This window comes from Pempheris klunzingeri, chromosome 10 (assembly GCF_042242105.1).
Source record: "Pempheris klunzingeri isolate RE-2024b chromosome 10, fPemKlu1.hap1, whole genome shotgun sequence".
NCBI classification, from domain to species: domain Eukaryota; kingdom Metazoa; phylum Chordata; class Actinopteri; order Acropomatiformes; family Pempheridae; genus Pempheris; species Pempheris klunzingeri.
In genome coordinates this window covers 14,393,229-14,409,660 of record NC_092021.1, presented here as the reverse complement: position 1 = coordinate 14,409,660, position 16,432 = coordinate 14,393,229, and the positions used below count along the sequence as shown (strand labels likewise).

At 41.3% G+C, this 16,432-nt stretch overlaps 1 protein-coding gene across 1 annotated transcript in view; it reads left to right on the top strand.

The window, feature by feature from the left end:
• Positions 1 to 10,538: 10,538 nt before the first annotated feature.
• LOC139208938 (receptor tyrosine-protein kinase erbB-4-like) overlaps positions 10,539 to 16,432 on the top strand; it is a 282,441-nt gene continuing 276,547 nt past the window's right edge. Inside the window, exon 1 of the mRNA XM_070838735.1 lies at positions 10,539 to 10,617. Coding sequence (XP_070694836.1) covers positions 10,539 to 10,617 — 79 coding nt within the window. The remainder of the gene's footprint in view (positions 10,618 to 16,432) is intronic.

Genomic DNA, 16,432 nt, shown 5'->3' with positions numbered 1-16,432 from the left:
CACAGCTGCAATGAGCTGAACTGAAAACAGGAAATAAATGTGAGCACAAAACCTGTTTTTTTTTTTTCACACAGACAAATAAAGATAAGGACTATTTTATCACTTCAGGACTATGAGCTGAGAAGAATATATGATCGCTGTGATTTCCAAAAACTAGATTTGAGTGGACTTTAAATATTCTATTCCTTCATTTTTAGTTTGATTGTGACAAAGCTGCTATTTCTCTTCAGAGTATGTTATCAGTTTTTTCGGGGGTGGGACCTAAAAGGGGTCAACTCAAGGAGTCATGTTCAAAATTATCACAAGAGATTTAAAGGGCAACCACACATACTGTAAACCAAAGTGCAAAAGTAAATGTCAGCCCTTTATGTTATTCCATTTGCATCATATTCACTGCTGAATGTGGGCTAGGGAGGCATGGTGTGCTGGTCCCTCCCTGCATCTGTACTTTTTTTCTCTCCATTATCAGTCAGCATCACATCACTTCAGTTGTCTGTATAGTACATTACCTTATGTGATGACAGGGTTTTGACAGAACGACAACACTCAAACTGAAATCTGTTTTTGAATTGTCTTTTACTTTGTAGACACCATGTGTTTTACTGCCTGTAAGGTATCAGATCAGTGGGTCACACTCACTGTTTCTGTAAGATGACTCTGACTGGTTGTCAGTGAGTCTGAAAGGTTTGGCATTACTGTACTTCTCAGAAGAGACTGGGACAATACTCTTACTCAAACTGAAGTGTTGTCACTGCTGGTAATCCTGCGATTATGATTATGTAAAGAATTTCTCAAATGAAAGACAGTACTATAAAAAAATATCTGTGCTAAAACATGTGGTTCATAAAGATTTTAATTTCTCAAATTGTAGATTAACACTATGTTAACGTAAAATTGGCTACAATTTGAAGCTACAACTGAATGCAAAATAACATTAATCACTCTAGTAGTAGTTCTTGCTGTTTATTTAATGCAGAAACTGCTTGCTAGACTCTGTCAATCAGTATTTCAGACGTTGAACTTATCTTGCAACTTATAGAAAAGGGAGAAAGAAAGTAGAGAATAAAGCAGTTGGTGCAAGTACTTTTGGCGTGTTTCTCACCTTTTGTTTTTCAACTGTCAGCGCATTTCTTGTGGTTGCAGACTGTTGGGCTCAAGAGAGCAGGAGAGAGGACTCACATGGAAAGACTGACACACTTCTTGCCGGTGCTGAGGCCTACCTGGTTGGACTTCTTCCACAACAAATAGTGCAACAAAAGCATTTTACAGCTCGCTGTCTGGCAAGACTTTAAGAATAAGGAATTTACTAGAATAAATGGGAAAAATTGCCCTTGATATTTGAGTGAATACCTCAGTATAGAGCCCTTAAGGGACATGGTAGAGAAAAAAATTATGGGTAGAAAAAAAATCTCACTGGGTGAAAAAACATTAACGTTGCCCAAGCAACTTTTCATTCTCTTGCAAACCTTTTGCTGTCTGTCAAGAAACTTGTCTGTTCTCGCAAAAGTTTTTCATTTTGATCAATCATCCTGTATTGAAATTGTCCCGTATTTTCGTGCACACCTCACTGGAATTCATCTGCAACATTTTCATATGCTTGAAATGACATGCAGTGGTGTGCAGGCCATCTGGCATATCAGGAAAAATCACAGTGGGCCACCACATCAGTGGACAATCAAAAATTCCATGCAATTTTTACTGGCTGTCCGGTCCTGTGTGTCCCTTTGCCAGCCTTCTCTGTGTGCCTGTCATTTGGGGTGCACATGAAACTGTGTTGTATGTATTCTGGGAGTTCACCGATGCGAACCCCAAACCAAGCACACGTCCTCTTTCTCTGCATTTAGAGTACATCCATCATTACCTGTGAAGCTGCCCAGAGTACTGTATTTTCTTTAGGTGCCTCTCACTTACGTGAAAACCATGCCTACTGCTGAGTGCTGATGTAACGTCTTCATGTTTGAGGCCAATTTCATAACAAAATTCTTTGAACCTCTCACACGGGTGTGGGCACTCATTGTTGTGGTTGTTTCCATGGTACCAAACTGACCCAAAACTACATTAACCTACATGAAAAAGTATTTGTGAGAGAAAGCAAACGCAAAAATTTTAGGAGAGAACACAAGCATTTCTTAGGAGAAAGCAAAAGTATTGATATTCTTTTTTCACCCGTTGATTATTTTATTAGAGGGGATCGTGTTTCTGTCCTGTGTGTCCTGTGTGTGTGTTTTTGTATGTCCGTAGCTAATCTCTCAAACTAACTGACCGATTAGCCTGATAGCCTGATAGACTTTTTGTGCACATTTATGCTTGTATGCTGAATGACCTCTTTTGGTTGTGGTGATTCACAATGTTAAAAATGCAGACAACATTTTGGCTTTTATTGTGGCTCAAAAACTGACATCCAAATAAAAGTTTGGTCTCATTTCTAACTGGAAAATCTGCAGATTAATTCAATACCCGATATGTTACAGTCCACTAAAGTTACGCAGGATACCACATGAATTATCCCAGTTTCTGGTATTTTCACCAAAATCTTGACTGTAAGTGAGCCGGCGTTTACTGCTGTTGTGATGATGTCTGTTTGCCCATCAGATTGTGTTTCCTGTAGCGATGCCCTCCACAGTTGGGGTTAGGCGTAGCAGAGATCGCTTGGCAGAGATTTGCACTCTACTGAGTGCAGACCTCTAGTTGTTATTGTATTAATCACATCTACCACTTTACTGTTATTCCTCAGCGAGGTAAACCAGGGTCAGTGCACCTTCAACATTAATGCTGGTCTCTCATTATCACTATGACACGACATGAATGGCTGAGAGAAACTGAACTGCAACAAACAGGCAGTGTATGCTATATGTATGTATACCATTCTCAAGTTAAGATTTCTCTTTAATTATAGCTTTTACCATGATAGAACATTATACAGACATCATGTCAAGTCACCAATATGAATTATGTTTTCACTCTACATTGGCTGCATGAAAAGGAGTGCCCAAAGTGATGTGATTTGTAGAATAAGTGACAATAGAATAATAACTATCACCTGAGGTCCAGCGATCTCATTACTTTATCTGTTCCAAAAGCCCGTTGCTGCAGCTAATGATTGGAACTCCCTTCAAAACTCCTTTAAACTCTCAGTTCTCCCGTCAATCCATATGTTTAAACAGAAATTACAACATTCCATAGTTGACTGTTGCACTTGTTGAATCCCCTCTGCTCTTTAGTCTCCTCATCATTGGTTGTGAGTCTTGGATTCTTTTGCTACCGTTTCCTTTTATCTGCTCTTGCTTTGCTTTGTTTCGTCTTGTTTTGTTTTTGTATGTTTTTTTGCTGGGGCCTCTCGCCAGGTCATCATTGTAAATGAGAAGCTGTTCTCAACTGATTTTACCTGGTAAAATAAAGGTTAAATAAAGAAGAAGCGATAAATAGCTGAGTATTGCCTCGTGGCCTGAGACTCAAAGCAGTGTGGCTGCGAAAATATGCTGGAAAATCCATTCAAAACTAATTTATGATTGTCATATACCATTATTGTGCTGGTCAAATTGGTTTGAAACTCAAGTCAATGCTTATTTCTCACTTCATTTGTTCTCAGTTACAGATATGTGTGGCCCATTTATGTAAATTCAAACTCAGCACAAAGTTCTGACATGAATCCTGATTTTTCTGGTCTTAGTTCTGAGGAAGAGAGCTGCTACATTTCATGCTGTGCGATTTAAAAACATACAATACTGTAAAGCCTATTTATTTAAAGAGCTATCTCACATGAGTAGTCATGTATTCCTCTACCTTGTCTCCCAACAGCATTACTGTCAATGGAAACAGGAAAAGACAGAATTATTAGTTCAAGCAGTGAGTTTTTATTAAGTCTGGTGTCACTTTTATGCAACACAAAACCGCCAAATGTTTTGAAACAGAGTGCTTGCATTTATCTTTTTTTTTTGCTAAAAATCTCACTTTTAAAATCATTTGTGACTTTGTTAGAAATCAAGATTTCTCATCAACATTGTCTCTCTTACACTTACATTTATTCTTTCTCTCCATCCACCCACTGATACAACACACACACTTTTTAGGACATGCACACCCACATTTTCAGACACATCCAAAATGTCACAACTTTTATCCATTTATTTTCTTCTTGAAGCAGCTGTTCCATTTGATGTCCACTTCTATTCTGTTTAGATGCTTTCTCTTACTGCCATCCAGTGGTAACTTGTTGCAATCAAATATGAGGAGCCAAACAATGGCAGCATGCCATCTTTCTAGTTTTTAAATGCAAATAAGATCATATGTCTATATATATTTTTTTTTACTTCTCTTGAGATATATATCTTAGCTCTGGATCTACTTTTTGCTACATTTGTAGATGTTCAGATTTATTCCACTGATTCATCAGATTGGTCATTTCTATTCTACTCTTTTCTATTCTGTAATATTTGTCTGTCTCTTCCCCCCCCCCCCCCCTCTTGTCTATAACAACCCCAAAGACAGCACTGCCACCTCGCCAGTAGTGATGATGACACTTCCACCTTCATCCTGTAGATGGCAGCAGTGTGAAGGAAACCTTTTTACTCCACCGATCATTCCTCCCATCCCCATCAACCTAACAGTGCAGGAGCAAAGCCCCATTTATGGCAGCCATTAATAACTTGAGAAAAGTCCTCTCTGTGGCTCATCCTCAGGTCTCACTTGACATGGCTGGCCTCATTTGAACTCTTGACCAGCCTGTAATTTGCAATGTAAGCTATCCAATTTACAACACCTTCACAACGGCGCATGCTAACGATTATTCATCACTGCAATTCAGGCTTCAGAGAGAGAGAGAGAGAGAATAAGAGCGAGAGAGAGAGAGAGAGAGAAGAGAGTTGGTGTGTGTATGTGTGCGCTTGTGTGTGTGTGTGTGTGTGTGTGTGTGTGTGTGAGGCTGTAGATGACATGACAATGCTGTGGGAGGACTTGCCTATGAAGGGCTCATATTATCTTTAAGTAAACCACACACAAACACACAAAGCAGATCAGACTTTTATTCTTGTGATCATTTCCAAATTGAAAACTTCAAGAGCACCTAAAAAAATAGGAAAACATCATGGCCCATGCAGTCACACACTGCTGCACAAAGGGCACTGACTGCATCTGAGCCCAAAAGACATTAGTGCCGCAGGCACTGATATGACTGATAATAATGTTCAAAGTGTGGTGTCACTTCAGTGAATCAACAAACATATGAACTCTTGCCCTGCAGTTCCTCTCTCACTAAAAAAAAAAAAACCAAACATGACGCATCACACCTCAACCTAAAACTGATCTGGTGGTTTTGGGGTTTTGAGCAATTCCATCACAATCCACAGCAAAATTAGCCCGCTTCACTCGATGGGCAGTGAACATTCGTCAGCATGTTCTGCGGTGAGATACGACTCGATGGCAGTCAATGTTTCCCCTAATGGGAAACAATTACACACTCAGTGGCTTCTTCAGTGACTTCTGATGAGACTCATTCACTGAGGAAATGGCCACGTAATCATGTGTGTGTAATGCGCTAACGGTGCTTATTGCTCACTGAGTCAGGCTCATGCAGAGCCAGTCAGAGTTTCAGTTGACTCTTCAGCCACCCTAGTCTGATGGGAGGAAAAATGTGATGGGAAATAGCCAGGAGTGTACAGCACACACAATCAGTGAAATGCCTCTCTCGTCGTGGACTTGTCAGTTTAAACATGTCCACAAAAACAAGTCTCCCACAAAGCCAAAGAATTCTTGTTGCTTCCTCTTTCTCAGGAGAGTGAGTTTTTGAATGGATTACACTGGGAAATAGGCACTTTTTATGACTCATACCCAGCTGGACTACTGCAGTGACATATACACACTGAGGAAACATTCAAATTTGTTCTCCGTGGAAGCATTCAAGTAGTCGTCTTTAGCTTTAGCGATCATTTCTACAGTAATTTTCACAAAACTGCTTCAACTTCCACTTCGAGTCAGTCCCTCTGTAATTTGAATGAGTGAAGATGTTTACATCTTAGAATATCATTGCCTACAGATCAAAGTCTAATCTCACAATTTAGATTTGTTTTCCACATATGTATAAAGTATAATGAATAGAGTTTGCAATGCTTGAGCTCAAGTAACACTTCAGCAAACTGCTGCTGTCGTTCCCCTCTCGCTCCCCCATTTCCTGTCTGTCTCTTCACTGTGGCAGTCCAATAAAGGCAAAAAAAATGAATGCCAAAAAAGAATCCTTAAAAAACAAAACAAAAAAAACATTATTTCATTATTTCTCCCCGCTGCTTTTAAAAAGGTGTGCATATGATAATAGTGACAGTGGAGTGACCATTATGAGCCAAGCAAAATGTCTGTCAGTGGTTATCTTAAAAATGCCTATTGCCATGTAATCCTGAGGGCAATTACTCACATCATTGTGGCTGCTGATAAGAAAGATGTCTATCATCAGCAGCTACAATTATTTCTGAGATAATTAAATCAACTGTGTATAAAAATGCTACCCATTTTTCTGCAGCCATTTTGATTTCTTTTATGATTAACTAATCTTCTAATGTGGATCACAAAGCTTCTGGCTTCCTGATTCACCCATGACAATTCAGACCGGTTTATTGTACAAATATTCTCATTTAGGCTCCGTTACGCAACATTTCCTGGTCTGCATGATGATTACCGCTCTCGCATATATCATGTTAGGTATGCATACAAAGATGTTGCAAATGGTAAGCAACAGTGCCACTTTTTACTGCTTGGATCCAAGTAAGAGGTAAGTTCTGGAGTGGTGGTCTAGAGTATTTGTTGGCAAGTTATTCAAAAGGTAGTACATTTATCTGGTCTACTGAACCACCCACAACCCAACATTTATAACTTTAATAATTCTATTGCTCATCAAGGACATGCATATAAGATTAGGCAGGTTAAGCCTGTTAAAAGTGCAACAATTAAGTCAAAATTGGAAAAAAAGAGCTGAAAATTGCAAATGAAAAGACAATAGAAATATTTGTAAAATATATTGGGATTTAATGCATGTATGCATACTGATATTCATTTAGTATTCCCTCATGGTGTAAAAAGAATGAGATACTCCCAAGTGCTGCGATAGTCTTTTAGCTCTTTAGCTGCCTTCCTCAGATTACTTCAGGATTATCTATTCAGCAAACCGCTTTGTTTTGACAATAACAAATGCCTCCTTTTTCAGCCATAGCATCTAAGAAATGGAAATGTATATATTGTTTTTTTTTCAAGACATATCCATCTACTCTCTCCCCCACTTGGAGTTCTGGAAAGATAGGTGCACTCAGAGATATGAAAGAAGACCTGTGGTGCTATCTTTTGTATAGATGCATATTCTTTAAGTGTTGCTTTTGTCTCGCTCAAAAAGAGGCAATTTGGTACTGAATGCTGGGCTTCAAGTGTTTGCTACTGACACTTCATTTTCTCCATCGGAAATGCAACTATCATACTATCTGGAGGAAACTGTATGACATGCTTAAGCAGATTGAGGTCTGTGACAGCTTTTAACCACATATAAGTGCATACTTTTCTTTCTTTTTTCAGAGTTTTCAGAGGTGTTACATATCTCCAAGGACCAGCATCTCTTTGTTCTTAAGCTGTTTTCAGCATTTCCCCAATTAAGACGTCTTTTCTGCAGCGACTGTACGGTGGTTGAGTAGCTAGCTTTCAAACGTGGTTTGGCTAATTCCCAGGAATAATATCATTGAACATACAAATAGAATAAAATCTCTAAAAAAAATTAAGAAATGGTTAATGAAAAGTTGCCAAAGAAACAGTACAGGATATGTATTTCAATCCTAAACTTCCCTCATCTCTGCAACATGTGGCTTGGACAGTTTATCATACTGAAGGTTTATCTAAGTGTGGGGGAGAAGCGCTATGCTGCAGGGAGAGATTGCCTTTACTTGCACGGCACCAACAGAGCAAAACAATGTGCCGCATGATAAAAAATTGCTTCATAACTCTCACATTGTGTGTCTGGCATCATTATGAGGCACAATAGCCTCTGGAGGGCCCTGGCTTTTATTGGCGTACAGCAGCAAAGTCTCATCCATTAAACAAATCAGGGGGTTATGTATTAGATTAGCTGTGCAGCAGGCACCGGGGAACGCCTAGAAGAACACATGAAACCTCGTCTCATTCCCTCTGATAATCCCCTGGAATAAATTACCTAATTGACAGCATTAGGGTGATACTGTCAGAAGGTGCCTCTTAAAGCGTAATGTATAATGAAAACACACAACGTTGCTAAATTGCATTTTTGGTATTAAAAATGATAAACGGCAGGCATTTGGGGGCGTATTTAGAGCGAAGCCTCTCATCGTAGCATGCTGCCAGATCTCATTTTTCCATATTTCTTCATAAATTTGTGGTGTCAGTGATATTAAAAGCTCATTTCTGCTGAGGAATATTTAATAAAGCTTCTGTGTGATAGGAAGCCAATGTCACACAGAGAGTCAGGAAACTAGTTGGTGGCAGCTTGGACAGCCCACCCCCCACTGTGTCACTCCGCTGGTCCCATGACCTGTGAGGTGAGAAGTGGACTGCCCCCCACTGGCGAAGGGTCAACACTGCAGCGGAGGTTCAAGAAGTGCCCCTCACAGTTCGGTGCACTATTCATTCTGCAACCAAGCTGAAAACAACAAAGCCTTTTGACTTTCTTCAAAGTGAAAACTGTCTGCATCCCATTCACTTTAAGTGTTGGACACACTTGGCTCAGGGAAGTTCAGCTCACTGTTCCAGGATCAGAAAAAAAACTTAAGGCCAGGCAGTGGGTGTGTGTGTGGGCGAGCAGTATGCCTTCCTATTAGAAGCAAACAAAAGCCTTGAGTGATTTCTGGGGAGGTGCCTATAGCTAAAAGAGGGATGTTTATGGACTTGAGTAGATTATCGCTCAGATGTAATGGAAAATTAAAAGGAAGGTGAACTGCCTCCTCCAGTCATAATAAAGATAACAACCACTTTCAGAAGAGCATAAATATCATGGTTTTGTCCCTCAAAAGACCCCTTAATGATGCTTGCAGTTGTTAGCACCTGTCATGCTGCTTACATATTAAATCTAACATCATGAGAAAGAAAAGTACTTATTGCACTTTATTCATCCGCCTTCCTGATACACCAAGCATACCACAAACATTAAAAAGTAAAGTATGACTCTGTAGACTCTGGTTGCATTTGTGTGTGCGTGCATGTGTGTGTGTGTGTGTGTGTGTGTGTGTGTGTGTCTGTGTGTGTATGTGTGTGACAAGAACTTAGGGTGCAGTCAGAGTGCATGGTCTCTGTCCAGATGTGTGGACATATTGTAACTCCAGGAGGCGTTCACCTTTCTCCGTGAAGTACGAAAGCAGGCTGCAGCTGGTTCAGAAAGTAATAACCTTTCGTCACATTCTTTCCTGAGCTCCCATTATCTTAGTTATTTTTCTGTCACAGCAAAGTCACGGCTTTCAAACTATTACAAATTGCTCAGTGAGCACAATAACATCACTATCTAAACGTTCTATTTGACTTTTATTTGTGTCATTTACACTGAGCCACCCCTAGGGAAATGATTACCCTGGATATGGAGAGATATTGCCTTCAACAATAATGTACTCAGATAACTCAAGAAAAATGGAAATCTTTGCTTAAGATGGAGAAGGGAAAAAAAAGTCTCATGGGTTATAGTTCTGCTGTCAAAATGCCTTTTCTTTAATGTCTGATCCTGCTGCATCACGGTCCTAAAAAAGAAGAGGAAACTTTAGATAGGAGGGATGCACATTCATACAATTTAATTTACCATAAACCTGATAGTAACATATTGAAATCTCTTCTAATTCCTGGCATCACTCTCAGTGCACTCTCAAAGTGCAGTGCTGACAGTTCAGTTCAGCATTAAATCAACACTTCCAATATGAAACTGTATCTGATCAAATCTGGATAACATCTCCAAAAGCGCACGGGAAAGCCACGTATAAGTGATATTCAGCTCTATTTCACCCATACACCTATAAATCTCTTCTCGCAGCATTTATCTCCACTGTGTTCAGTGTGACAGGTGCAGCGGAGCCGACGCGCAAATTCATGGGGTTTTGGCATCTTGCGTCAGCCAATGGCAGCGCGTACAGAGTTGTGGCTGGCGGGGTTTAGGGTGATCGTCGGGCACCTGTGCCAATCACTGAGTCTGTAGGAGGAGTTCAGGCGCTCGGAGGTGTGTCTGAAGAATACAAGTCTACAGCTGCATACTGTATCCAAGTCGGGGAGTAATGGCATGAGTACTGCTTTACACTGTTAAGACCAGCTTTTCAGTGCGCGCGTTGGAAACTAATATTCGACTATCTGTGCTGCCGCGTCAGTCACACGTTTGGCTTGCAGGCGCTGAGAGGCGAGGCTGAGGACTGTCGGACAAACTGTAAACTTAGTCAAAAGCGACGAAAGTCCTCAAACTCACAGGCTGAAGAAGCTTCAAACGCCAGGCTTCATCCTTTCTGGCTGATTCAAGGAAGGATACGCTGCTGGACATGTGAATTTAAAGGAGATACTTGCCAAGCACAACAATGAAACCAACGACTGCCCTGTGTTGCTTCGGCTTTCTCCTGACTTGCCTCTTCTTAGGGTTGAGCTCTTCACAATCAGGTGAGTGAACGCCATCCGTCTACTCCCCCCGGTGCGCAGTTTTGTGTATCCGCGGAGCTGGTCGGTGCGCACTGAGCGCAGTGGCACAACTATCCACCGAGCATACTTTTCAAGGGGATTGGGGTTTGACAGATGAATTCCGCACCTCCCGCTGTCATTTTCATGCGTTAGTCTAATGTCGAAGAAACGTCTAAATCACAGCCTTTCACATTTCACCTGAGCGGGGCGGGCGGGGGGGGGCTGTAGTGCAGAAAGCTGTCATAGAGAAACACAGGTGTTGGTGTGAGCGGATGGCAGGTTGTAGCAGGACATATGATGAGCTGAATGAATCCAAGCGAGTGGCTCACTCTGTCTTCTTCGTGCACAGAGCGACACTGTTGATAAAAGGAGAAGGGGCGCATTTAATGTCCATCACACGTGTCCTTTAGACACAGTGTGGACAAACACAGGGGAGTGACAGCCGCACGCTACAACAGGCTACTGTGCTCTTGTCTTCCCTCCTGTGGATAGACAGGCTGTCTACCACACGACTCTATCAAAACTTCCCTGTTGTCTGCTCTTTCCACAGCTCCAGACTAGTTTAGCCCTAAATAACGCGCTTCCCCAAGCGTTGTCATTCCAAGGGCGACGATCTCATCAAACTACTTTAAGTTGTAAGTCTCGCAGAGACGCGTTTGGAAATAGTCTGTCGTTGTTGTGTTTGAGTTTTCTGATCTGTGTAACTCTCACCTGCGCAAAGGGCGATAACAATAATGAACATTCATCCATATGCATTCTGTAATCGGGATAAAAGCAAAGCGGATTACCGTGAAATTACATTATTCCTCATTTTATAGTGAGCCCCCTCGGGGATCCTGTTTGACAATCAGCGCTGTAGCGCACAGGACGTTCACACAGTGGCAGTACCGTTTGTACGGTGCAGCGGCGCTCTTTACGCACAGGGAGGTATAGGTGCGCTCACCGACTGTGTGCGTTGTTTGTGTGTGTGTGTGTGTGTGTGTGTGTGTGTGTGTGTGTGTGAGAGAGAGAGAGGGGGGGGGGGGGGGGGGGGTGGCTTGTAAATAACGAATGTTCACTGAAAAGACAAAAGCAAAAAAAACACCATCACCCTCGTCATCGTCATCATGCATAATCACCTTCAGGCAGGACGGTGATTGAAATGAAACCGTGCCCGAGTACAAGGGCATGTCCATAATTCACACCCGTGCCTTTGCTATTTCCATTTCCCTTCTTTATGGGATGTCTTCACGCCCTGTGTGTGAAACTGTTTTGACCACCTATGTGGAGTGATTGTTTGATGTGACAGATGGGGGGGGGGGGGGGCATTAAATCATAAACAAAGCATATACATAAATAAAGATCTTATCCAATCATGGGTAAGCATGAAAGCATAAAAGTCGTTCGATTCCATTTTTCAATTGTGTGTTAAAAATCTGCAAAGGATGTGAGATAATTCCACTTAGATAGATTATATGTCCAATTATATCCACGCATTATTTTTCTGTGGTCATTTTCTAGAAGTGGGGAGGTCTGTCTCGTTGTGCCTTGTTCGTCTTGTTGAATCTGAACTGTCAGCTTCAGCATGTTTTGAGAGGGGAAAAGCGTTGAACGAGACATTTCTGCAACATTGTTCGTCAAATTTGACCTCGTAACCAGTGAATGCGCACAGGCCCACTAGTGCAACCTGTGCTTAGTAGGATCAGCACAGCTGTCAAGGGCACATATAGCGAATTAATTGAATTAAGAGGCTGGATGCAGTTAAGACAGAGAGAGACTAGAGAGGGATGCGTGCCCCTCATTCATTTTACGCACAGAACATTGCCCCGTGTCTATGATGAAAACACAACTATGGCTAACATTCACTGGTCCAGAAAGAGAGCACAGTTTGTTATGCTGATCCACCTGTTTAAGCAATGTTTGAAAAACATAGTGCAAAAGAAATGAAGATTTATTCAGAAACAATCTTGTTTTTGAATTTGGTCGCAATTCATAAAAATCACCATCTTTTCCCCCACAATAATTTTAGTAAATTTCGATGACACTCGCTTGTTTGCCAGGAATAATGTTTTCCAGCTTTGGTCCAAGTAAACTGCAGAGCAGGTAATGAAGCAAAACACATTTTTATTCTATTTTATTCAACTCTCTCGGGTAGAAACGGATAGAATCCAGCCTGAGGATGACAGTGGAAATAGCCTCTCTCTCTCTCTCTCTCTCTCTCTCACACACACACACACACACACACAGGATGATCCCACCGTCTGTTAGAGATCCAAATCTTGCAGAATGCATTTGGAAGTTGAATGAACACAAAAGAGAGTCGCGGACAAACGAGGGAGGGGCGGATTATACAAATATCGGCGTAAACGCGGATTAACGTCTTTCTGTATGCAAGAAGGAAAGGCAGAGAGGCGGACTGATGAAATATGCGTGCGCCAGAGTGCGTGTGTGTGTGTGTGCATAGACATATGTGTGCGTGTGTGCACCTGCGCGCGCGAACGAGTTGCCTGGGTGTGTTGGATTGTCTTTTGCTCGGATGCTGTAGCCAGGGGGGTTGTTTGAGGCACGATGTAGCCTGCAACATAAAAACAGGGAAAAGCGCACGCATGCACGCACACAACTCCCCAATAAGGTTCTTTGCGTTTCCCTCTGCGAGTCTGTAAAATAACCGTAACGCTCCCTCATAAGGTGAAATTCAATACCAATCCTGTTTATCTCATCCATACCTGGCAACTTTTAAGCAACTCTGAAAATCAGGAACCTTTTTTTTTTTAATTTTTTTTATCAGATCACCATGAGTTTTTCTTTAGGGAAAATTCTGTACCTTACCACATAGTGAACCATGTGATCTTTAAGTCGATCACAAGTATCAGCTAAACTGGAGTTAAGTTTTCACATGACAGCACTGCACATGTGTGAGAGTCCCCGCACTGTACTCTGCTCCTCGTCATTCAGCAGCATCTATGCACAGGAGCTGGAGGATAGAGGTGGGAAACGCGTGCAGCTGCCGAGTATGAACCATATGGCCAACTTCCAAAACTCTGTCGGTGTTTATGAATATTCAAACATTTTGTGCGCAGGAGTACAGAGAAGTCATCTGTTCCGAGTGCAACTGTGCGTGTGTGTTTGGAGAGTAGGTGCTTTTTCAATTAGCGTGTAGATAAACTCCATCCTTACACCGCCCTGTTTTACAGCTCTCAGCAGTTTTCTTCTTCCCCAATGTCGTATAATAAATCACTCTCAAGTAATGAAAGTTAAATCAAATCATTTTACCTTCAGTTACTTACTACTTCAGGTACTTCAGTTTTTGTTTATCTCAAGAGTTGTAATTCGCTGCTTTTCAAGTCGGAATAGTTACATTTTGACAACAAAAGTTACATGAAGGTCGCATTTGGTTTAATTAATGTTTGGATTAACGCACCTCCCGCAGAGCACGTGAAGTAACCCAAATCAAACACACTCATGACGTTGGGTTACCTAGGCTACGGGACAGGTGCATGCTGGGTGTGGCTAACATGCTAAATGCTAAGTGCTGCGGTGGGTGCTACATGCGAGTTTTGCTACCATTTGCTACCTTGTTGAGGGACTTTTACCCTGAGTGAGCTGTGTGAGGCCTTTTTATAGTTCGTAAATGTGGAGAGTGTTTCGACATTTTTGAAAACTTTGAGGAGCAGAGAGTGAAAATAGTGAGACACAAAGGCCTAGTGGACTGGTTTTAGTGGGACACAGAGGCCGCGTGGACTAGTTTTAGTGGGACACAAGAGGCCAGGTGGACTGGTTACATTAACGTCAAGCTTTGGGAATAAACAGACGGACAAGTTGAACCTCGGGGACTTCCGGTGCGGAAGACTCCCAAAATGGCGCTCAGACAGGTGAGTACAACAACAACACTTATTTTGTTGCCATGGATGTAACTCAGAGGACCATCAACAACCACCGGGTTGTCTAGCAACGTAGCGTTGTGCGCGCGTTGTGCAGTAATGTGTGTGATTGTGGCTGCAGCCTGCGGACATTGTCGATATGCTGATGCTTTATTCTGGTGTTAAAGTGGCAGTTATTTAATTTCGGTAGCTTAATCAGACCCGCTCTTTTTTTTATTTGTTGTTCATTTTTGAGTTTTGTCCTCTTTCTGGTTCATTTTAGTGAGGCTACACTCAGAAAGGCTGTTGTTTATTTGTAATTGATAATCAGTTGTATGCTGCAAAGTCTGCTTTACTTTTATCTGTAAGTACAATTGTGCTTTTCCTTTAAACTGCCATTACTTTTACTTGAGTACAATATACTAGTACTCTTTCCATCTCTGCCTAATTCAGTGGAGACAGAGAGTTTAGATTCATAGTTAAGAAGAAGGTGGATGGATGACCTAGAAATTAAATGAAAGTTGGACTGTAGTTTGGTAGATTTACTCCCTGCTCTCCTTGATTTTATAGTGGCACCCACTGTTTACTGGACCGAAACTGATGCACTTCCAGTGTGTAGCCGATATGGGAGTTCATTGTATATAAAAATGTTTACAAGGGGTCGAGTGAGACACAGAAAAAGGCTCTTCTAGAAAAAGGAGACATGAGGATTTATTTTTCCTGTTCTTTTTTCTTTTTCTTTCTGCACTCTCCACGCTGCAGACTGACACTTCTTGTTCACTTTTCTTCATCTGTGTATTTCTTTTTCCTTCCAGTCATAGGGAAAGAATGGTGTTACATTTAACCGCCAATGCAGCCTCGCTTCGTCACAAAGCCCTCTTACAGTCATATCTTTGCCTGCTGTCGCCTGATAAAAGAGCTTTGACCCTTCACTGCCACCAGGCTTTTTAATAGAAGAATGGCAGTCTTTGATTAGGTGGTGATCCACTTCCATTTGTTGGAAGAAGGAATGTGAACCTCTGTTCTTTCATCTCCAGGCGAGAGATGAGAAGCAACTTCGAGGTGTCGATCCACTATATGGAAAAACCTGTTAATTCAATTGATTAATGAATATAACATCCTCCTGGCTTGCATTTACAAATAGTCACCTCTCTGGTGAGTTCTTATTGAGGTTTCAACGATAAAAACTTAAAGACATACTAATGGTGTCCTATTGTCGGTACCTTGCCATATGTTACAGACAGCCAAAAGAGAAAAAAATAGCCACAAGACATTTGCTGAAGAAAAGAAAATTCTTTTTATTGTGTTTTCCTCTCCAGCGGATCTCACCCTGCAGCCAGATAGAGAATAGAAAACCGTCTGTTTGTGTAATCTAGACTGTGGTTTCATTGTGAGAGTAGTGGAAAAAACCATTAAGTTTCCTATAAATCTTTCCACTTCTCAACAAACAAACTGCTTTTGAACCACTGGCATCAATAATACATGCGTAGCACCCACAATGCAGCCCAAGAATCCCTAATGAAAAATCACTTTAATATTCCAACAGGGAATATTCCAACATTGTCACTAATAGTGTAGTTTTGTTTTTAATCTGCTGCGATACAACTATAATACTCTTTAATTACTACCACAGGGACTTTATATTTGTATCATACTCCTTCAAAATGTGTTAAATTACCATAGATTTCTTTGCTAAGGATGACAATGGGGAAGCGTTATTATTGTTATTTCTGTCTCAAAGAACCGCTTACATTGTTTCCAGTTCTGACTTGTTGATGATACTCATAACCAGTCAGTCAGCTTGCAGCCAGCAGAAACGATTGGATAATATCTTATGTGACCTTTACGGGCGACGCACTCTCATTCATCACCTGCAGTTATAAATGCAGCATGCATGTGCATGTGTTTTGCCATGCATCATTGTCAGCTCAACTATTAAATGTCCTTTTTGTGAAGGA